Source organism: Balearica regulorum, chromosome 1 (genome assembly GCF_011004875.1).
Source record: "Balearica regulorum gibbericeps isolate bBalReg1 chromosome 1, bBalReg1.pri, whole genome shotgun sequence".
Classification (NCBI taxonomy): domain Eukaryota; kingdom Metazoa; phylum Chordata; class Aves; order Gruiformes; family Gruidae; genus Balearica; species Balearica regulorum.
In genome coordinates this window covers 55,820,963-55,835,933 of record NC_046184.1, presented here as the reverse complement: position 1 = coordinate 55,835,933, position 14,971 = coordinate 55,820,963, and the positions used below count along the sequence as shown (strand labels likewise).

At 57.7% G+C, this 14,971-nt stretch overlaps 1 protein-coding gene across 1 annotated transcript; it reads left to right on the top strand.

The window, feature by feature from the left end:
* Window positions 1–3,272: 3,272 nt before the first annotated feature.
* On the top strand, window positions 3,273–12,819 carry CSDC2 (cold shock domain containing C2). Its single transcript, XM_075751412.1, has 4 exons — window positions 3,273–3,529; window positions 9,977–10,241; window positions 10,502–10,624; window positions 10,874–12,819. The coding sequence occupies exons 2-4, from the start codon at window positions 10,066–10,068 to the stop codon at window positions 11,034–11,036; spliced, it is 462 nt and encodes a 153-aa protein (XP_075607527.1). The 5' UTR covers window positions 3,273–3,529; window positions 9,977–10,065; the 3' UTR covers window positions 11,037–12,819.
* The last annotated feature ends 2,152 nt before the right edge of the window (window positions 12,820–14,971 follow it).

Sequence of the window (14,971 nt, the reverse complement as noted above, 5' to 3'; positions counted from 1 at the left end):
TCTCGCATGTCTCATAAAGTGCAGGCACCGAGCAAGCTCTTCTAGGGTAGGGACGTGCAGAATTTCTCTCTCCTGCATCAGCTCTACGATCACCAACAAGGGCTGAATGCTGCAGGCTGTTCCTGGGTGAGGACGACAGCGTCGCGCTTCTCTACGCAGCTATGTATTTTGGTGAAACTTGTAGGTACTTCAGTGCTACTTGGGAAACTGAATTGAAATGTGTGGAGAGAACGCTGGTGGTGGCAGTGTCAGATGAGCTCCGTTGCCTTCGATACCGAGCTACAAACACCGCCAGAGCTAAGTCGGACTGGTGATTGCTCAGCCTCCACCGGTAACATCACAGGCCGTGGGAAACAATTTGCAGTCTCACCCTCTGCAGGTAATTCCCCCCGCCCAGATGCCAAGCAGCGTGTGCCTGGGCCTTCATACACATGATGGAGGTTGCTACCTAGGTTTTCTCCCTGGAGGAATTCCGTGTTTCATAAGCACCATCTCCAACGTAAAAATATAAACCGAATCCAAACTTTGCCCTGTAAAACATGGGTGTTGTCTCAGCTCAGCTATTGATAGCGCTCAGAGTTATGCTATATTTAATGCTGCGGCTGAGGTGTCTTGATGTTGGAGATTGTGTGAACTGCCTTATCTTGCTGAGTGGTCTCTTTTAGTCCCAGCAGTACTGACACAACGAATATCCACAAATCTGCAGCACCTGTACACACCTTTTCATACATCACCATAAAGTCAGTCTCCAGAGTCTCTCTCGGCAGTACTGGGGCTTTTCCAACATTTGGGAGCATGACTCTCCATTGCTGGGTGGGTTTTTTTTTTTCTGAAGCTTCAGCTGCTGGAATCCAGGGATTGCACAAGGGTCTTTCTGTCAGAGAAAATCCCAGACATTTCTCTTTCTCACAATTGTACAGGAAAACTGGAAAATACTGTTTGAAGTTACCTGAAGGCTCAGAAACTGGGAGGAAAATGAAAGGAACCCCCAAATTATTTTGTTTAAGAGCTCCTCTGCCCCCACACTCCCATGGCTGTTGGGGAAAACTGGCTCAGGGACGTTGGAGGAGGTGAGTGGTAATTTGCATCTATACTGTTTTGGCCCTCCTTTGATTGACTCCAAAGGAATTATGTGTCTTCTCACATACAAAGTCCTCCACGCTCCTGCCTTTGCTTCTGTCTCTGCAGGCATTTCTGGCACCCCCACTCCCACTCTCTGTTTGATCAAAGCTTCCCCTCTTCTCCTTTTATCATTTTTGCATGCTTTAGACTCTCTGCCGCCTCTGCTGCAGCGCATGCCCAGAGCCACCTTCCTGTCAAATGTACTTTGAGTTCCCCGTGCCTTTTCAGCGAAGAGCCTTTAGTGACTACGTGGGAGAGTCAGGTTCTGACGCTCGTCTCCTGTCTTCAGTTTATATCTTTAATATCTGCAGCTGGGCACATGGCTAACCCTGGTGTACCACAAATCGGGTGGGGAAGTACAGATATTTGTGGTATTTGTGATATGCAATGTACAAATGTTAAATGAACATCTGGGGAAGAAGAGGGCATGCCCACACTGTATGTCCCCAGCGCTCTTCTGGCCTCCAGCTGTTTCTAGCTCTGTGCCCTGCTGGGCTGGATGTGTAGAGCTGTTCCCCGGGAGTGGATGGGCCATCTCAGGAGAAACTCAGAGTGGAGACTGAGAGGTGGCTGGGTTTCTCCTCCCATTCTTTCACAAGGTTTTGAAGGGTAGACTGGGGAGATGAGCTTTGTGGTATCTGTAGGGGGTGAATGAGGCTCCTGTTTTGTTGTGGAAAACTGCTTGAAACGCCACAAGCAGAGTGTAACGAGCAATGGCAGAACCCACCAGCACTTGGGGTTTCACTGCTTCTTGGTGATTTTGCCATGGGCTGGGTCTCTTCTGTCCACAAGGCCTTTTTCTGTGCTGTTGTTCATTGACAGGAGAGAAACAGCTGCTTGGCCATCCAGTCCCTCTGCCAAAGCCCCGGGACAGCCATGGATCAACACCTGGATGGATGGATGGATGGATGGATACAGCCAAGTAGAGCAGTCATGACCCTGTCTCCTGACTCTGCGCTGTGCCTCACAGCTTCCCACACAACTCGTACACCACCCCGCAGCCCCAGGGGTCATCAGTGGAACAGGTCCAGTTGGCACCATCATGTTCAGCCACCTAGAAGAGAAAGGAGTCAAAGAAAGAGTCATGTTTGAGAAACCAAAACCAACCCACAACCACACCACGTCACAAGACGCCTGTGACAGCTCCCTGCAGCACTGACACAGCACCACGGTTGTTCTGATTTCTTGTAAATTTTATTCCAGAATCACAGGGACCTGCATGTTAAGGTGCCAGTGTGGTCCACCCTTCTGCTCCAAAATAAGACTGATATCACCTAAATTCCCCCCAAAGCATGCCTAAACAGCCTGTTCTTAAAAAACCTCCAGTGATGGAGACTACGGTGCTTCCCCAGGCAATCTCCTTGAGTAATTAACTATCTGTTCTGTTAGAAACTGTTTCCTAATGTCTAGCATCAATCTTGCTCCTTGCAATTTAAACCCCATTACTCCTCTCCCTGTTCCCCAGTGGACGCAGCAAACGATTGATTCCTGTCCTCGTCGCATGGCTCTGTGCCCCCACGAGAGGAAGTCTCGGGCCGATTTATGATGTTGCCTCTGCCCATGGTGATGGCTGTCCTGAGCATGGAAAGGGAAAAACTGGAAAGATCTTTCTGGGGTCAGGGGACTGGCATAGTACACTGCTAGAAATGAAACCCTTAGAAAGCACCTAGGTTTGCGATGGCTGCGAGCCTGGAGCAGGGGAGCAGGATGGTGGGGTGGATTTGTGGCACGTGCCTTCTGCCGTGCTCCTCTGTTGTGGCAGGGGTGACCACAGCACCCATGGGTGCTGTGGGGCTGCAGGCTTGGGCAGGCGGGGAGAGTGGCTGCAGCAGCACCAGTGGGATTTGGGGTGATTGGGGGAGAGATTTGACCTGTTGTGGGGGACCCCTCCTGGTCCAGACCTGGCCTCCTGGCACCATCTCCCCCTCCGGTGCCTTCCCAACCCGCCACCCCCCATCCTGCTGTCCCTGCAGCCCATGGGGCTGCCCCGTCGCGTCCAGCCGTGCCACCAACGCATGTCATGATGCAGCCCACTGGGGCCAACCCTCATCCCCTCCATCCCCCCGCGCAGACTTGCTCCTTTAAGCCTGGCTCAGAAATGACCAGGCTGATCCCTCCCACCTGCCCGCTCCCCCTGGCCTGGCCCTGACGTCAGGGGAAGGCGTGCGGATGCGTGTGTGTGTGTGTGTGTGTGTGCGCGAGGCGCGCATCATACACACATCGGATACCGCAGATCCATCAGCAGGCAGCCGGCAGGCAGGCAGGCAGCCAGCCGGAGAAACCCCCCCAGTAGCCAGGCTGTGGGCGAGACCCCTGCTCCTCGCAAGGTAGCGGAGGAGCGTTCGGCCCCGCCGAGCACCGATGCTTTGCAGAGCGCAGCTCCAGGGAGCCCGTCGCTGCTAAGGAGGTAAGGGCAGGCACAATGGCCATCCAGCTTGCCCGGGCTATTGTGGCTGGAGGTTAAACTTCACGCACCGCCTTTTTCTTTCAAATCTGCTTTATCCTTTTGACGGCGGAGAGGTGCGAGGGTGAAGCGTGACATCCCTCCTCCGGTTTGGTTATTCCCCACCAGCCTCAGGAACAATAACTCCTCTGGGGGTGGCGGCGGCGGCGTTGCATGTCTGCTTTGGCTGGGGGGCAAATAGCTGGGGCTTTGCCACACAGGGCTGAGATCAGCTGGGACCCAGCTCTCAGAGTGCCGGGTGAGGGAAAGGCGATTTGTAAAAAAATACATCTTATTAAAGCAGGCTGATAATAATGGGGGCTTGAACTGGGGTTTCTTTGGGACTGGCTGCACTATTCATTCCTGCAGACGGCAAGTTAGATCCACAAAGGAGGAAGGAAGGACATGGATGAGGACATCTGCACCAGGTCTTTGCACACTATTCTAATTAAGAAAAAAAAACCCAAAACACAAACCCACAACAAAACAACCAAATCCCACAAACTTGGTATTTGGGAGTGATGATTATGCATATATGCTTAAAAGGTAAATCAAGCCTCCATGATGGCTTCTCCCTTTGCTTCCCCTTTGCATCTGGCAGCCTACTTGCTCTCCCCCATGGCCTCCCTGAGAATTGGGCAGCCCGGCACTGACTAAGGGAGCTTTTTATAATCGATCCATAAAGGTGACATTCATATTTTAGCGCTAAGCAGGCTGTATCGTAGGCGAGACTATCTCAGCAAAGATCCCTGGAGTTGTGAGCGTGATTGGCTTAGCTGGGGAGGGGACGCTGTCAGTGTGTATTCCCCCAAAACCGCCTGGTTTATTTTTCCTATAGTAATTTCTCTCAGCAAAGGGGTTTTTAACATGCAGGGTAGGCAAGGAAATTGCTTTGCTGGGTATTTAATGGCATGATCCCGTAACCAAAAAAAGCGAGGGGGAGGCTGAGAGGCTTTCATTAGCATCGGACAGAGACAGCGTTTGTAAAAACCTGCCAGACGCCGAGGCTGTGAGCCTCCTCTGAGGAAGGGAGGATGGAGAAACGTAGCCCGGCGAGCTCTGTGGTGGTCCTGCTTGTGGTAACCCCTGCCTGGAGCCATTCCCCAGCTGGTTCCTGCCTTTCGTGGCAGCCCCCCGGGAGAGATGCCAATTTGGGGTCTCTGCCGGCCACCATGTTGTTGGTGGGTCCCTTGGCGCATGAATGCGCCAAGCAGCTGAAAAATGGGATTTTTTTTTTGTTTGTTTGTTTGCATCGAGCTCTGGGGACACACTCCCATGTCTGGGGGGGATGGAGCTCTTCTCTATTTCAGCTTGTGTCTAGACAGGCTGGGTCTGGGGAGGGCATCAGCCTTCCCGAGGATGGCGGCGGGCCAGAACACCCCTCTCCCTGCTCTGTGGGGAGAGGAGATGGCTGCTGGCAGCTGGCTGTGGAGATGGGGTGTCTTTTTGACATACAGAGACCTTTTTGCTACTAGGGTGGAAGGAGCACGGAGGTAAACCTGACTCCTAAACTGGGGCCACGGGCAGACGCGAGGGATGGAGAAAACGTGATGGCGAGTGGCAGGGAAGAGCCCGTGCGGGAGCTCGCTGGCAAAGGCAGGAGAGGGAAAATAACCTCCAGCTCCTCGGCTGGGGCAGGGGGAGTGGTGGCACTCGGGAGACCCGAGCGTGGTGGCAGACAGCATCTGAGCCGGGGATTTGCAAAGGGACGAGGCAGCGAGAAAAGAAATGGCCCGTAAAGGCAACAGCGGGCCAGCTGAAGGGTCACGTCTAGAGCCGGAGCATGACAGCTGCTGGCAGCACCCATTCATCCATCCATCCATCCATCCATCCACCCGTCCATCCATCCATCCTGGGCAGCCCCGGGGGTTCCGGCGGATGGGAAGGAGCACAAAGAAGCGCTGCGCGGGAGGGCCGACTCGCCGAGGGCGATTAAGCCAATTAAATATGTATTCCCCCGCCCGGCCGAGGGACGCGTGAGGGGTTTTTCTTTGCTGCCGCTAATGAACGGGGAGTGGCAGACAGAGGCTGGTGCCTCTTCAGAAGGCTCCTGCCCCCCTTCTGGGGGACCTTGAAAGGCTGTTTAGTTAAACAAGGTCACAGCCAGCACCCAAGTCAATGTGTTCGGCTTTAAAGAGAGGGAGAGAGACAGTGATTTTATTTGATAAACCACAGACCTTTCAGTGGCTGGTGATGAATGGGGTACTTGGATCTTGAGATAAAAGCTGATGTGTCTACTGCCTGTCTGCCTTAATTGGCCTGGGTTTCCTGCGTTCGCCCGACTGTCAGCTTGGCTCGGAAGCCTGCCCTCCGAAAAATATAAAAGCAAAGCTGGCTGCTGCTGCCGAAAGAACCCCTATCACCAGAGGGCTCTGGGGTTTCAATCCGAGATGGTTTCTTTGGGGACCAGGGAATACGGACAGGGTGGGGGGGGGGGGGTTTGATGAAGAGCATCCTTCCAGGGAACGCTGGGCTCGGTCCTGCTTATGCATGTCCTTGCCTTGGAGGACTGTCACCTCGGGGGACCCTCGGAGCAAAGCAACCGAGGGGAGATAGGGAGGAGTGCGGTGGAGGTCCTGCAGCGGTGGCGGGGGGTTGGTTATGCTGAAAAGGCTTCCTGTGCCCCCTGGCACAGCCGGGCTGCTTCAGCCTCTGCTCGCCTCCTCAAGTGACCCGGATTTCATCCCCATACCGTATACGTGCGTGGAGTGGACACGGTGTCATGGGTGACGTCTGCCAGGACGGGAGGGCTCCAGGGTGGGGACAGATGCTCTCAGCCCCAGCAGAGGTTAGGGTGACCGCTGGCGATGAGGAGAGGGGGAAAAAGCCTCCTGTCCCCCTTGTTGCCTGCTGGGGCTGCAGCGTGGAGAAAGGGCTGGGGAGAGGATGGGGGGTGGCGCAGAGGGAAGGAGAAGGGCAGGAGGATGGGAGAGGCTTTCCCTGCTCCTCAGCTGGGCTGGGAGGGGAGGAGGCACTGGCGAGGACATGCTCACGTCTCCCCTCATCTCTCAGCCCGCTTTTGCCATGAGTTTAATTTCCTCGGTCCCTTTGTTTGCTGCGGGGATTTAAATGAGGTGGGAGGCAAGATACCGCCCCGGAGCCCCCCGTGGTGCCAAAGCTCCCGCTCAGCCTCAGCGTCACCAGCACTGGCAAAGCCAGGCATTCAGCCACCGGGCCCCAAGGCTGACCCACAAATTTGGGATGCTCAGGCCAGGCACTGGAGCAGGGCAGAGTGCTGCTGGCCATGGGAGCCAGCCTTGGCACGGCCACAGGATGGACATGAGTCTGCTCCAGCCCCTGCTCCAAGCAGAAGTTAGGTGCAACGCCTCGGTTACAGCAGGCTGCTCAGGGACATGTCCTGGGGGGGTTGCATACCCCCAAGGATGGGGGTCCTACAGCCTCGCTGTGCCCTGTCCCTGTGCTCACGCCTGTGAGCTGCCACCCCATGCCAGGGCTCTCCCCCATGTCCCCATGGGCCAGCCAGAGCTCCCCAGAGTGCCTGTGGGTGGTCATGCCCGGCTTGTTCTCCTATGTGGGGCAAGCTCAGCTCGTGGGGGCAAATGGCAGCCCTGGGAGGGCACCCTCCACTGCCACCCGTGGGCCTCAGGAGCGGGCTGTCTGCCTCCTCTGCCCTGGCGATGCCCAGCATGTTCCTGCTCCCCACCACCGCTCATCCCCCGAATCAGGGAGCCTTCCGGGGCACCCCAGCCCCGGCTGGTCCTGCAGGTGAACCTCAGGCTAAGCCCCACTTGGCTGCCACTTGGTCTGCCCACGCCATTGCATCCCTGCAAGGTTCCCCCTCTTGCACACCCCTTCCCCTCTTATTTTTATTTTGCCTCTGGGAAACTTCCATTTTTCCAGTGCCTTGCAGACCCGCTGGAGGAAGCTCTTTATCCTGGCACAAACCAACCCACTCAGCATACTAATCGTTTGCTCCAAGCATCGTTATTCAGGTTAAATACTCTCCATTGTCCCTAATCTGGTGGGGAAACCGAAAGGCCTCCTCAGTGAAAGCTCACACAGAGGAGGCGCACCGTGGTGAAGCCATTTTCATAGTGGCGACTCCATGATGTGGCGGAGAATCGAGGGCCGCTTCTCCCAAATCATCCCACTGGTCCAGACCTGACACCTCCTGGGAAGGTGCCAGACCCTGCAGCGATGCTTGGGGACCACATCGCTTTTTGCTGCCCAGAAGCGGCCAGGCTGCTCGCCAGCGCAGGCAGGGCAGTTGGATGGGGGGCACAGATGGGAGCAGCGAAGCATCTGGCTGGCTGCCCCGGCTTTTGGGCGTCTCGCTTGGGTACTCCCTGAGCCTCTCTCAGGCATGGGGGAGGAAGATGGTGAGCCCAGGCATAGGGGAAGGAGATGCTGAACCTGGGCATGGGGGAAGGAGATGCTGAGCTTGGGAATGAGGGCAGGAGATGTTGAGCCTGAGCCTGGGAATGGGGGAAGAAGATGCTGAGCCTGGGCATGGGGGAAGGAGATGCTGAGCCTGGGCATGGGGGAAAGACGGTCTAAGTCTGGTCGTGAGGGAAAGAGATGCTGAGCCTCAGCATGGAGGCAGGAGATGCTGAGCCCAGCAGGCTGGGAGCCAAGCAGCCCCAGTGCAGGGTGGACCGTGGAGCAGAAGGCAGGCACGTGCGCTCCAGTTGCTTCATGGCAGAGAGAAGCCGCTGAAGCACATGAAGGGTTTGGTGTGTGGGCAGATGGGAGAGATGTTTTGGAGGGGTTTGAGGCCGCGGCTGGAAATCATCTCAGAGGGCAGGAGGAAAATGGTGGCTACTTCCTTGGAGTGGGACCGTAGTGTGGCGTCTGCCGCCTGGACCTCGGGGTGAAGCTTTGCAGGGCTGAGAGGGGGCAGTTGTTAGGAAAGAGCTCAGGCGTGGATGGGCACCAAAGTGGGCCTGGGGCTCGGCAACAGGCAGACCCCTGGCAGGGGAAGCAGGTGGAGGTGGGTGAGGGGAACAGGAGTTGCCTGGTCCCTCTCCAAAACTTCAGCTGCTCTAGAAACCTTTTCCCATGTCCTTGGTGCCTGCTAATTTGGGAGCAGAGGTGACCCCCTTTCACACGTCCCCTCAGGGCCGTCTCAAGGGGCTGTGGATGAGTCAGAAACCAAATTAAATATTCTCCGGGTTTCCCGGTGTGTGCAGGTGTAGTCCAAAGACGCAGCACGCCCCAGTGGGGCGGGAAGGGCTGGAGGGGGTGGCGGGGAAGGGGATGGTAACTCTGTGGGATGTCAGGTTCCTCAGCTTGGGGTGATGGGGAAGCCCCCAAGGTTGAGGGGTGATGGAAATGGATGAGCCCTCACCCAGCACCCCCAAAGAGTGGTGCCCCCAAGCAGCCACTGATGTGGGGCACCCCAAGCCAGAGGCACCCAGCCAGCATCGAACATGGCGATTGATGGGAAGAGAACTCAGCAGAGCAAAGGCTTTCTGACCAAGTGGCTGCGGTGCTGATCATGCACCAGAGCATGTCACTGGGATACTTAAAAATGGACACACCCCCAATTTCATGCTCGAGGTGGTTTGGCGATGACAGCCTTGCCCACACTTGCTCCAAGTCCTGCTCTTTGGCAGGCGGCCTGGCCATCAGGGTCCATCACCACATCTTGCACATCCTCTGGCAGCCGAAGGTTGCGGGTTTTCTGCCCCTTGGGGCTTTAACTCCTTTCAAACTGTGTGATGCCAACCAAAAACTGGAGCCCGACGACCACAGCAGCAGGAGGTCGTGCTTGTGTCATGGATCATCTGAGGTGCCCAAGGGCTGTGTGTGCCGCTGGTGGCCCTGCAATAGCCTCCCCGTGTCCCTTCCCTGTAGGGATGTGCCCAGGTGGGCAGCGAGCCATTGGTTGGGGCTGGGGTTGGGTTCTAAATCCCATAGTGCTGAGGAAGCCTCCAGCAGTGGGGAGACCTCAGACCCCTCACCTTTACCTACCTGTTGTCCCAGTCTTTTTCCTTCACCCTTTTAGCAGAAATCTCAGGCTGGGGAGATCTCAGAGACCAGGACTGGGGGGCTGGACAGGCTGGTGCTGCGTGGGCATCCTTCCCGAAACGGTCCCTGCCTGTGGCAGCCAGTGCTCAGCCACTCCTTCTCCCAGGTTGCGCTCTTTAGCAACTTCATCTCTAATGTGTGGGATTATCCTGGAAAATGAAGGATGAAGCAACAAACCAGGCCCTTCCTTTCCCTCAGTATTTATCTGCTGGAACATCCTGGGCTGCTCCAAGCTGGGACGGATTTGCTGGGGTGATTCCCAGTGCCAGGGGTTGGTGCCCAGTACTGAAGTCTGGTGGGATGCAGCCTGCCCCACAGACATGGGGCTGGGAGCAGAGGGGGCAATCCTTGACAGCAAACTGCCCCCACCAAAAGCCCCCCTCCTGGAGACCTGTAACCACCCCTCCTTTGCTCCCCAAGTTGCAGGCAGCAGACCCGCGTGCCCGGGCGCCCTTTCTCCTGCCACCCGCCCACCCGTCCCCAAAACGGAGGAGACCGCCGGCCCCACCATGTCATCGGACCCCAGCGCCCCACCAGCGGTGCCGCCCCTGCACTCCCCCAAGTCACCGGTGTGGCCCACCTTCCCCTTCCAGCGGGAGGGCAGCCGCATCTGGGAGCGGGGAAACCTCCTGCTGCGGGACCTGCCCAGCCCCCTCCCCACCAAGAGGACCAGGACCTACTCGGCGTAAGTACCCAGCACGCGGCGAGCGGGCTTGGCACTGTCCGGCTGAGCCGAGCGGGGACCGCGGTCACCAGAAGCGCCTGCAAAACCCTTTACGCCTGGTGCACGTCACCATCGCAGTGCACGGCATCACCACACCCAGCTGCCCATGGTGCTGCAGGTGCTCTCCTGGGGAACGCCATGTTTTCATAGCAAACCTCTCCTGGTGCTGCCCCCCAGACGAGCGCCGCAGGTGAGACATCTCCATCCTTTTCCTCCCGCAGGACAGCACGTGCCTCCGCCGGCCCCATCTTCAAGGGTGTCTGCAAGCAGTTCTCGCGCTCCCAGGGCCACGGGTTCATCACCCCCGAGAACGGCACAGAGGACATTTTCGTCCACGTGTCTGAGTAAGCCTGGGGATCGTGTGGTGCTGGGACACGCTGGGGGTGCTGTGCCATCAGCACAGGGCTGGAGGCCCAAGGGTGGGGAAGTCTCTGGGGGGCGGATGGGGCTCTGCCTGTCCTCTTCCCCCCATTACCAGTAGGTTTTCTTTCCCAAGGCGCAGCTGGTGGGTTGGGTGCCTTCCTGGGTGCTGGGTGGTCCAGAGCAGGGGTCCAGCTCTTGGCCCGAGACCCACCATCTCTCCTCTCCCGCAGCATCGAGGGCGAGTATGTCCCGGTGGAGGGGGACGAGGTAACGTACAAGGTCTGCCCCATCCCTCCCAAGAACCAGAAGTTCCAGGCGGTGGAGGTGGTCCTCACCAACCTGGCACCCCACACGAAGCACGAGACGTGGTCCGGCCAGATCATCGGCTCCTAGGCGCCCGGGGGGGGCCGCCAGCCGCTCGGCCCCATGGCGTGAGCCTGCCCGGCTGCTTGCGGGAGGTGTGGGGGGAGCTGAGGTGGCGATGGGGCCGGGGCTGCCCCAGAACATGCAGGCGTTTGCGTTCGGTGTCTTTTATAAGGTTATGGTTTCCTTTCTCTGTGTGTGTTTGTAACTGTCTGTCAAGGGGGACGGGGGAAGCAGAGCCCTCCCCTGCCGCCCCCCCCAACTCCAGTGCCGAGCCCCATGTCCCCTTCCTTGCACCCAAGGCCATGGGGAGTGGGGAGACCGGTCCTGCCCCTGTCCCGCAGCCCCCCCCGGCTCCCCTGGGCTGAGGCGGGTGCTGAGAGCAGGAGGGGACCTGGGGGAGGCTGGGGGGGGCTCGGCTCGTCCTCCTGAACCCCACTCCGGTGAGATTGGCACCCTGCTTAGTCCCGCTGCCTGCAGCATGGCAGCAGCAGGGGACGTGGTGGGGCTGGGGGGAAACGGGGCGGCGTGGGGCGGCGTATCACTGTGCGGGGACAGGATGGCTGAACCCTGTCCCCATCACTGCCAGCTCACAGCACCTGCCTGAGCCACGTCCCTCCATGAAAAGATCTCAGGTCAGCGGTGCCGCGGGGAGGTGAGTGGCTTACAGAAAGAAAAAAAATTAGTTTTAAGGGGCAAATGAGTGCTAGCAGGGCGCTGGGGGTGCTCGGTGTTGTGCCGGGGGATCTGCGCCTGGGCATGAGCAGGGGTGCTCTTGGCACCTCTGTGCTCCCTGCAGCCGCCGGGCCAGTAACGCACTTTTCTTGGCTTGGTGCTGACGTGGTTTTGGGGAGATGGCCGCCTCCTCCTCCTCCTCCCTTTGTCCCCCCTGCCCCCTGGAGACCTTCCTTCCCACATCTGCGTGCGCGTGTGTGTGCACACGCGTGTGTGCACGTCTGTAGCTTACCGAGGGGGCAAGGGGCAGAGGTGTTCGGGTGGCCTCAGCCATGGGGCGAGCACCACGGCCCCCTCCCCAGCCCCTCGGTGTAGGCAGGGTCTCATATACAAAGCACAAACTTCATTTTTGGTCTTCTCCACCATACCCTGGCCAGGCAGGCTCCCGCGGCCCAGGGAGGGACGGGCGGCGGGATGGGGACGACATGCACCCGGGGTGGCTGGGCCTGAACTGACCCCAGGGAAACAGTGCCTGTACCCACCCTCCAGAGATTATCAGCATCTTAAGGGGTTTACTTCAAATCACGGCAAGCAGCCCCCACCGAGCGGGGCGGGCGATGGCGGCCGGCTCCCCAAGCACTCCCTTGGCAGGAGCCGCCAGCACTGCCGGTTCTCAGCACTGATGCGAGAGGGGCATCTTCCACCTTTCTTGCCACCGCCGTTGCGGTGAGGACAGGCGTCTGCCGTTAGTGGGGAGAGGAGGGGGGCAAGGCTGGTGCCACGTGGGACAGCTGGGGCCCTGTGGATTCAGGAGGACCACCGCACGCTGCCCCAGCCCAGGCTGGCGTGGGGACTGCCCCAGGACCCCACCGCCCATCTCACTGCCAACCCAAAGCCCGGCTCAGCCAGGGGCTGCTGCGACACTGCCTCAGGCCTCAGGCATCCCCGGGACACGCAGCCAACTTGGCCAGGCAAACTTTGATTCTTTTTTTTTTTCTCTTTTTTTCTTTTTTTTGAAATAAACTAAAACCCTAGACTTGTTGGTGTTTTTACAACTCCGGTGTGGTTCCCGCCTGTCTGACGGTGTGTCGACCTTTGTAACATTGGCAATAAACCATTAAAAATTACTTTCCCATGAGCCCTGCCTGTCCCGGCTCTTTGTCCTGTGCGCGTGTGTCACAGTTGGGATGCTGGTGGTTCTCCTGGGTAAAGGACCTGGAGCACCCAGGGATTTATCCAGACAGCAGGATGGACTCACCCACCTCCACACAGCGTGTCCCGGGGGGTCCCAGGGTGCTCCAGCCTTGCTCGTGGGGGAGCAGACCCTGAGCCTGTGACAAGAGGCTGCTGCCCCCCAGGAGGGGTGACCAGGACCGGGGCTGGTCCCCCGCCGGTGCAGGGATTTCAAAGTGCGGCTGCCTGCTTTCACCCCAGCAGAGCCCGGCACAAAGCACACACTGCCTCTAACCCGCTGCGGGTTGTAGCTTTAATATGATTGATTAAATTTTTTTCTTTTAATATTCATATATATATATATATATATATGCATTTAAATATATTTCTTATTTAACAGTTGGTATCAGCCAGACAGGAGCCACCCATCTCGCAGAGATACAGAGCCATACGGCACGACAGTCCCCAACGCGGGTCCCGTCACGTCCACTCGCTCATGCACACACAGGGAGAAATCCCCACTCACACCGTGGGCACCCACTGGGAGAGGAGCATCATGGCAAAGGGGTCTCGGGGCAGGCGTACACCGTCCCCAGGTTGTAGGGCTCCCACCCCCGCGTTGTGCCTCATCCCTGCCCGCAAAAACACAAGGCAGGCAGCCGATGTCCCTGCTTGAGCAGGGGGGTGGGACCAGATGACTTCCAGAGGTCCCTTCAACCTCAACCCTTCTGTAGCTCTGAGACCCTGGGGCTGCCCCAGCTACTTCTGCTGCCATCCTCCTCCTCCTCCTTCCAGCAGGACAGGGTCTCCTGGCAGGAGGGGCCCTCAACTAGCCCAAGCTTGGGGTAAGATAGAGACAGGAATGGGGAAGGTTCCTGAACTGGATCTCACCCATGCACGCACAAGCTCCTGAGCAGAGAAAGCGATGGCTGGTGCCTCGAAGGTCATCCCTGCCTCTGCCCTGCTTGCCCTGCAATTTCCCCCACCCTGAGCAAGGGACGTGCTGCCATCAGGAGCAGCCTTGGACAGAGCCTGCCCTTCCCTTCAAATATGCAAGAAATATGCAAGGCATCTCAGCCCCCAAGGCCACCACCGTGCTTTGTGCCTTCAGGGCCAGGCCCTGCTCTTCACCCACCATCAAGCTCTCTAGACATCCTGCTGACTTTGAATAGACTTACAGGAAAAATAAACCCCCCAAAACCCACACATAACCTGATCCACAGTGAAACAGAGAAGGAGGAACCACAAAACACACGATTCCTCCATGAGGGTTGCAGTGGGGGGCCAAAACCAGTGCCCTATGAAAAGGGTACCCTGCATCCAGGCTTCCCCAACAGGTCCTCTTCTCCTACGCAGAAATTTTCTCTGGGTAGAAAGAGGAATTTGTGCATTTGTTGGGGATTTCCAGATGCTGGGCAGACCGCTGTGCTCATGCAAATGTGATGCATTACAGACCTGATGTGTTGTAGAGTTAAGAGGCGCAGTCAGGTGAAGGAGACAGCACCCCGCCAGCGCTGGTCACGCAGCACCCCTGCTCCTGTGGCCAGGCAGCAGTGCCAAGGTCCACTCAGGACTCTGCCCGTGGCAACGTGGGAGCCCTGCCCTGGGTCTAAAAGCACCAATGCATTTCGCCTGAGGAACTTGGCCCCTTGGTGAAGTGGCAGTAGCCAGCTGAGAAGCTTCTCTCTGCAGTCCAACTGCTAGGTGGGAGACGAAGAGCAATGGTGAGGAAAGCAGGAACAGGAGAAAAATAGGCGAGAAAGCAAGACCAAGAGATGGGGCAGTGCCATACCAGCAGGGATGTGCTGAGAAAGGCTCGCAGGAAGCAAGGTGGGGAACTTTCGCAGGAACCTCTGGCACCCTCCAGGTCCACAAACACCAGAGCTATTAAGCAGGACATCTCCCTTGAGGGGGTCCCTGAGCTCCTCTTGAGCATCAGGTTGTGGCTAGCACCACTGGTGTGGTCACAGCCCCCCGCGTAACAGCCAGGAACAAAGGGGCAACGTGAGGGAGGAGGTCAAGGGCCAAAGGAGAGATGTGGTTTTGCAACTCACGAAGACCCAGGAGAAGAGAGGAGCAGAAGGACACGTGATGGCTGCACTGGAGAACTTGCATCC

Excerpts from the sequence above, each read along its gene's own strand:
- CSDC2 (XM_075751412.1), top strand. The coding sequence starts at position 10,066 with ATGTCATCGGACCCCAGCGCCCCACCAGCGGTGCCGCCCCTGCACTCC. Across the intron at positions 10,242-10,501 it reads AGGACCAGGACCTACTCGGC|GACAGCACGTGCCTCCGCCG; the intron begins GTAAGTACCCAG and ends TTCCTCCCGCAG. Across the intron at positions 10,625-10,873 it reads ATTTTCGTCCACGTGTCTGA|CATCGAGGGCGAGTATGTCC; the intron begins GTAAGCCTGGGG and ends CCTCTCCCGCAG.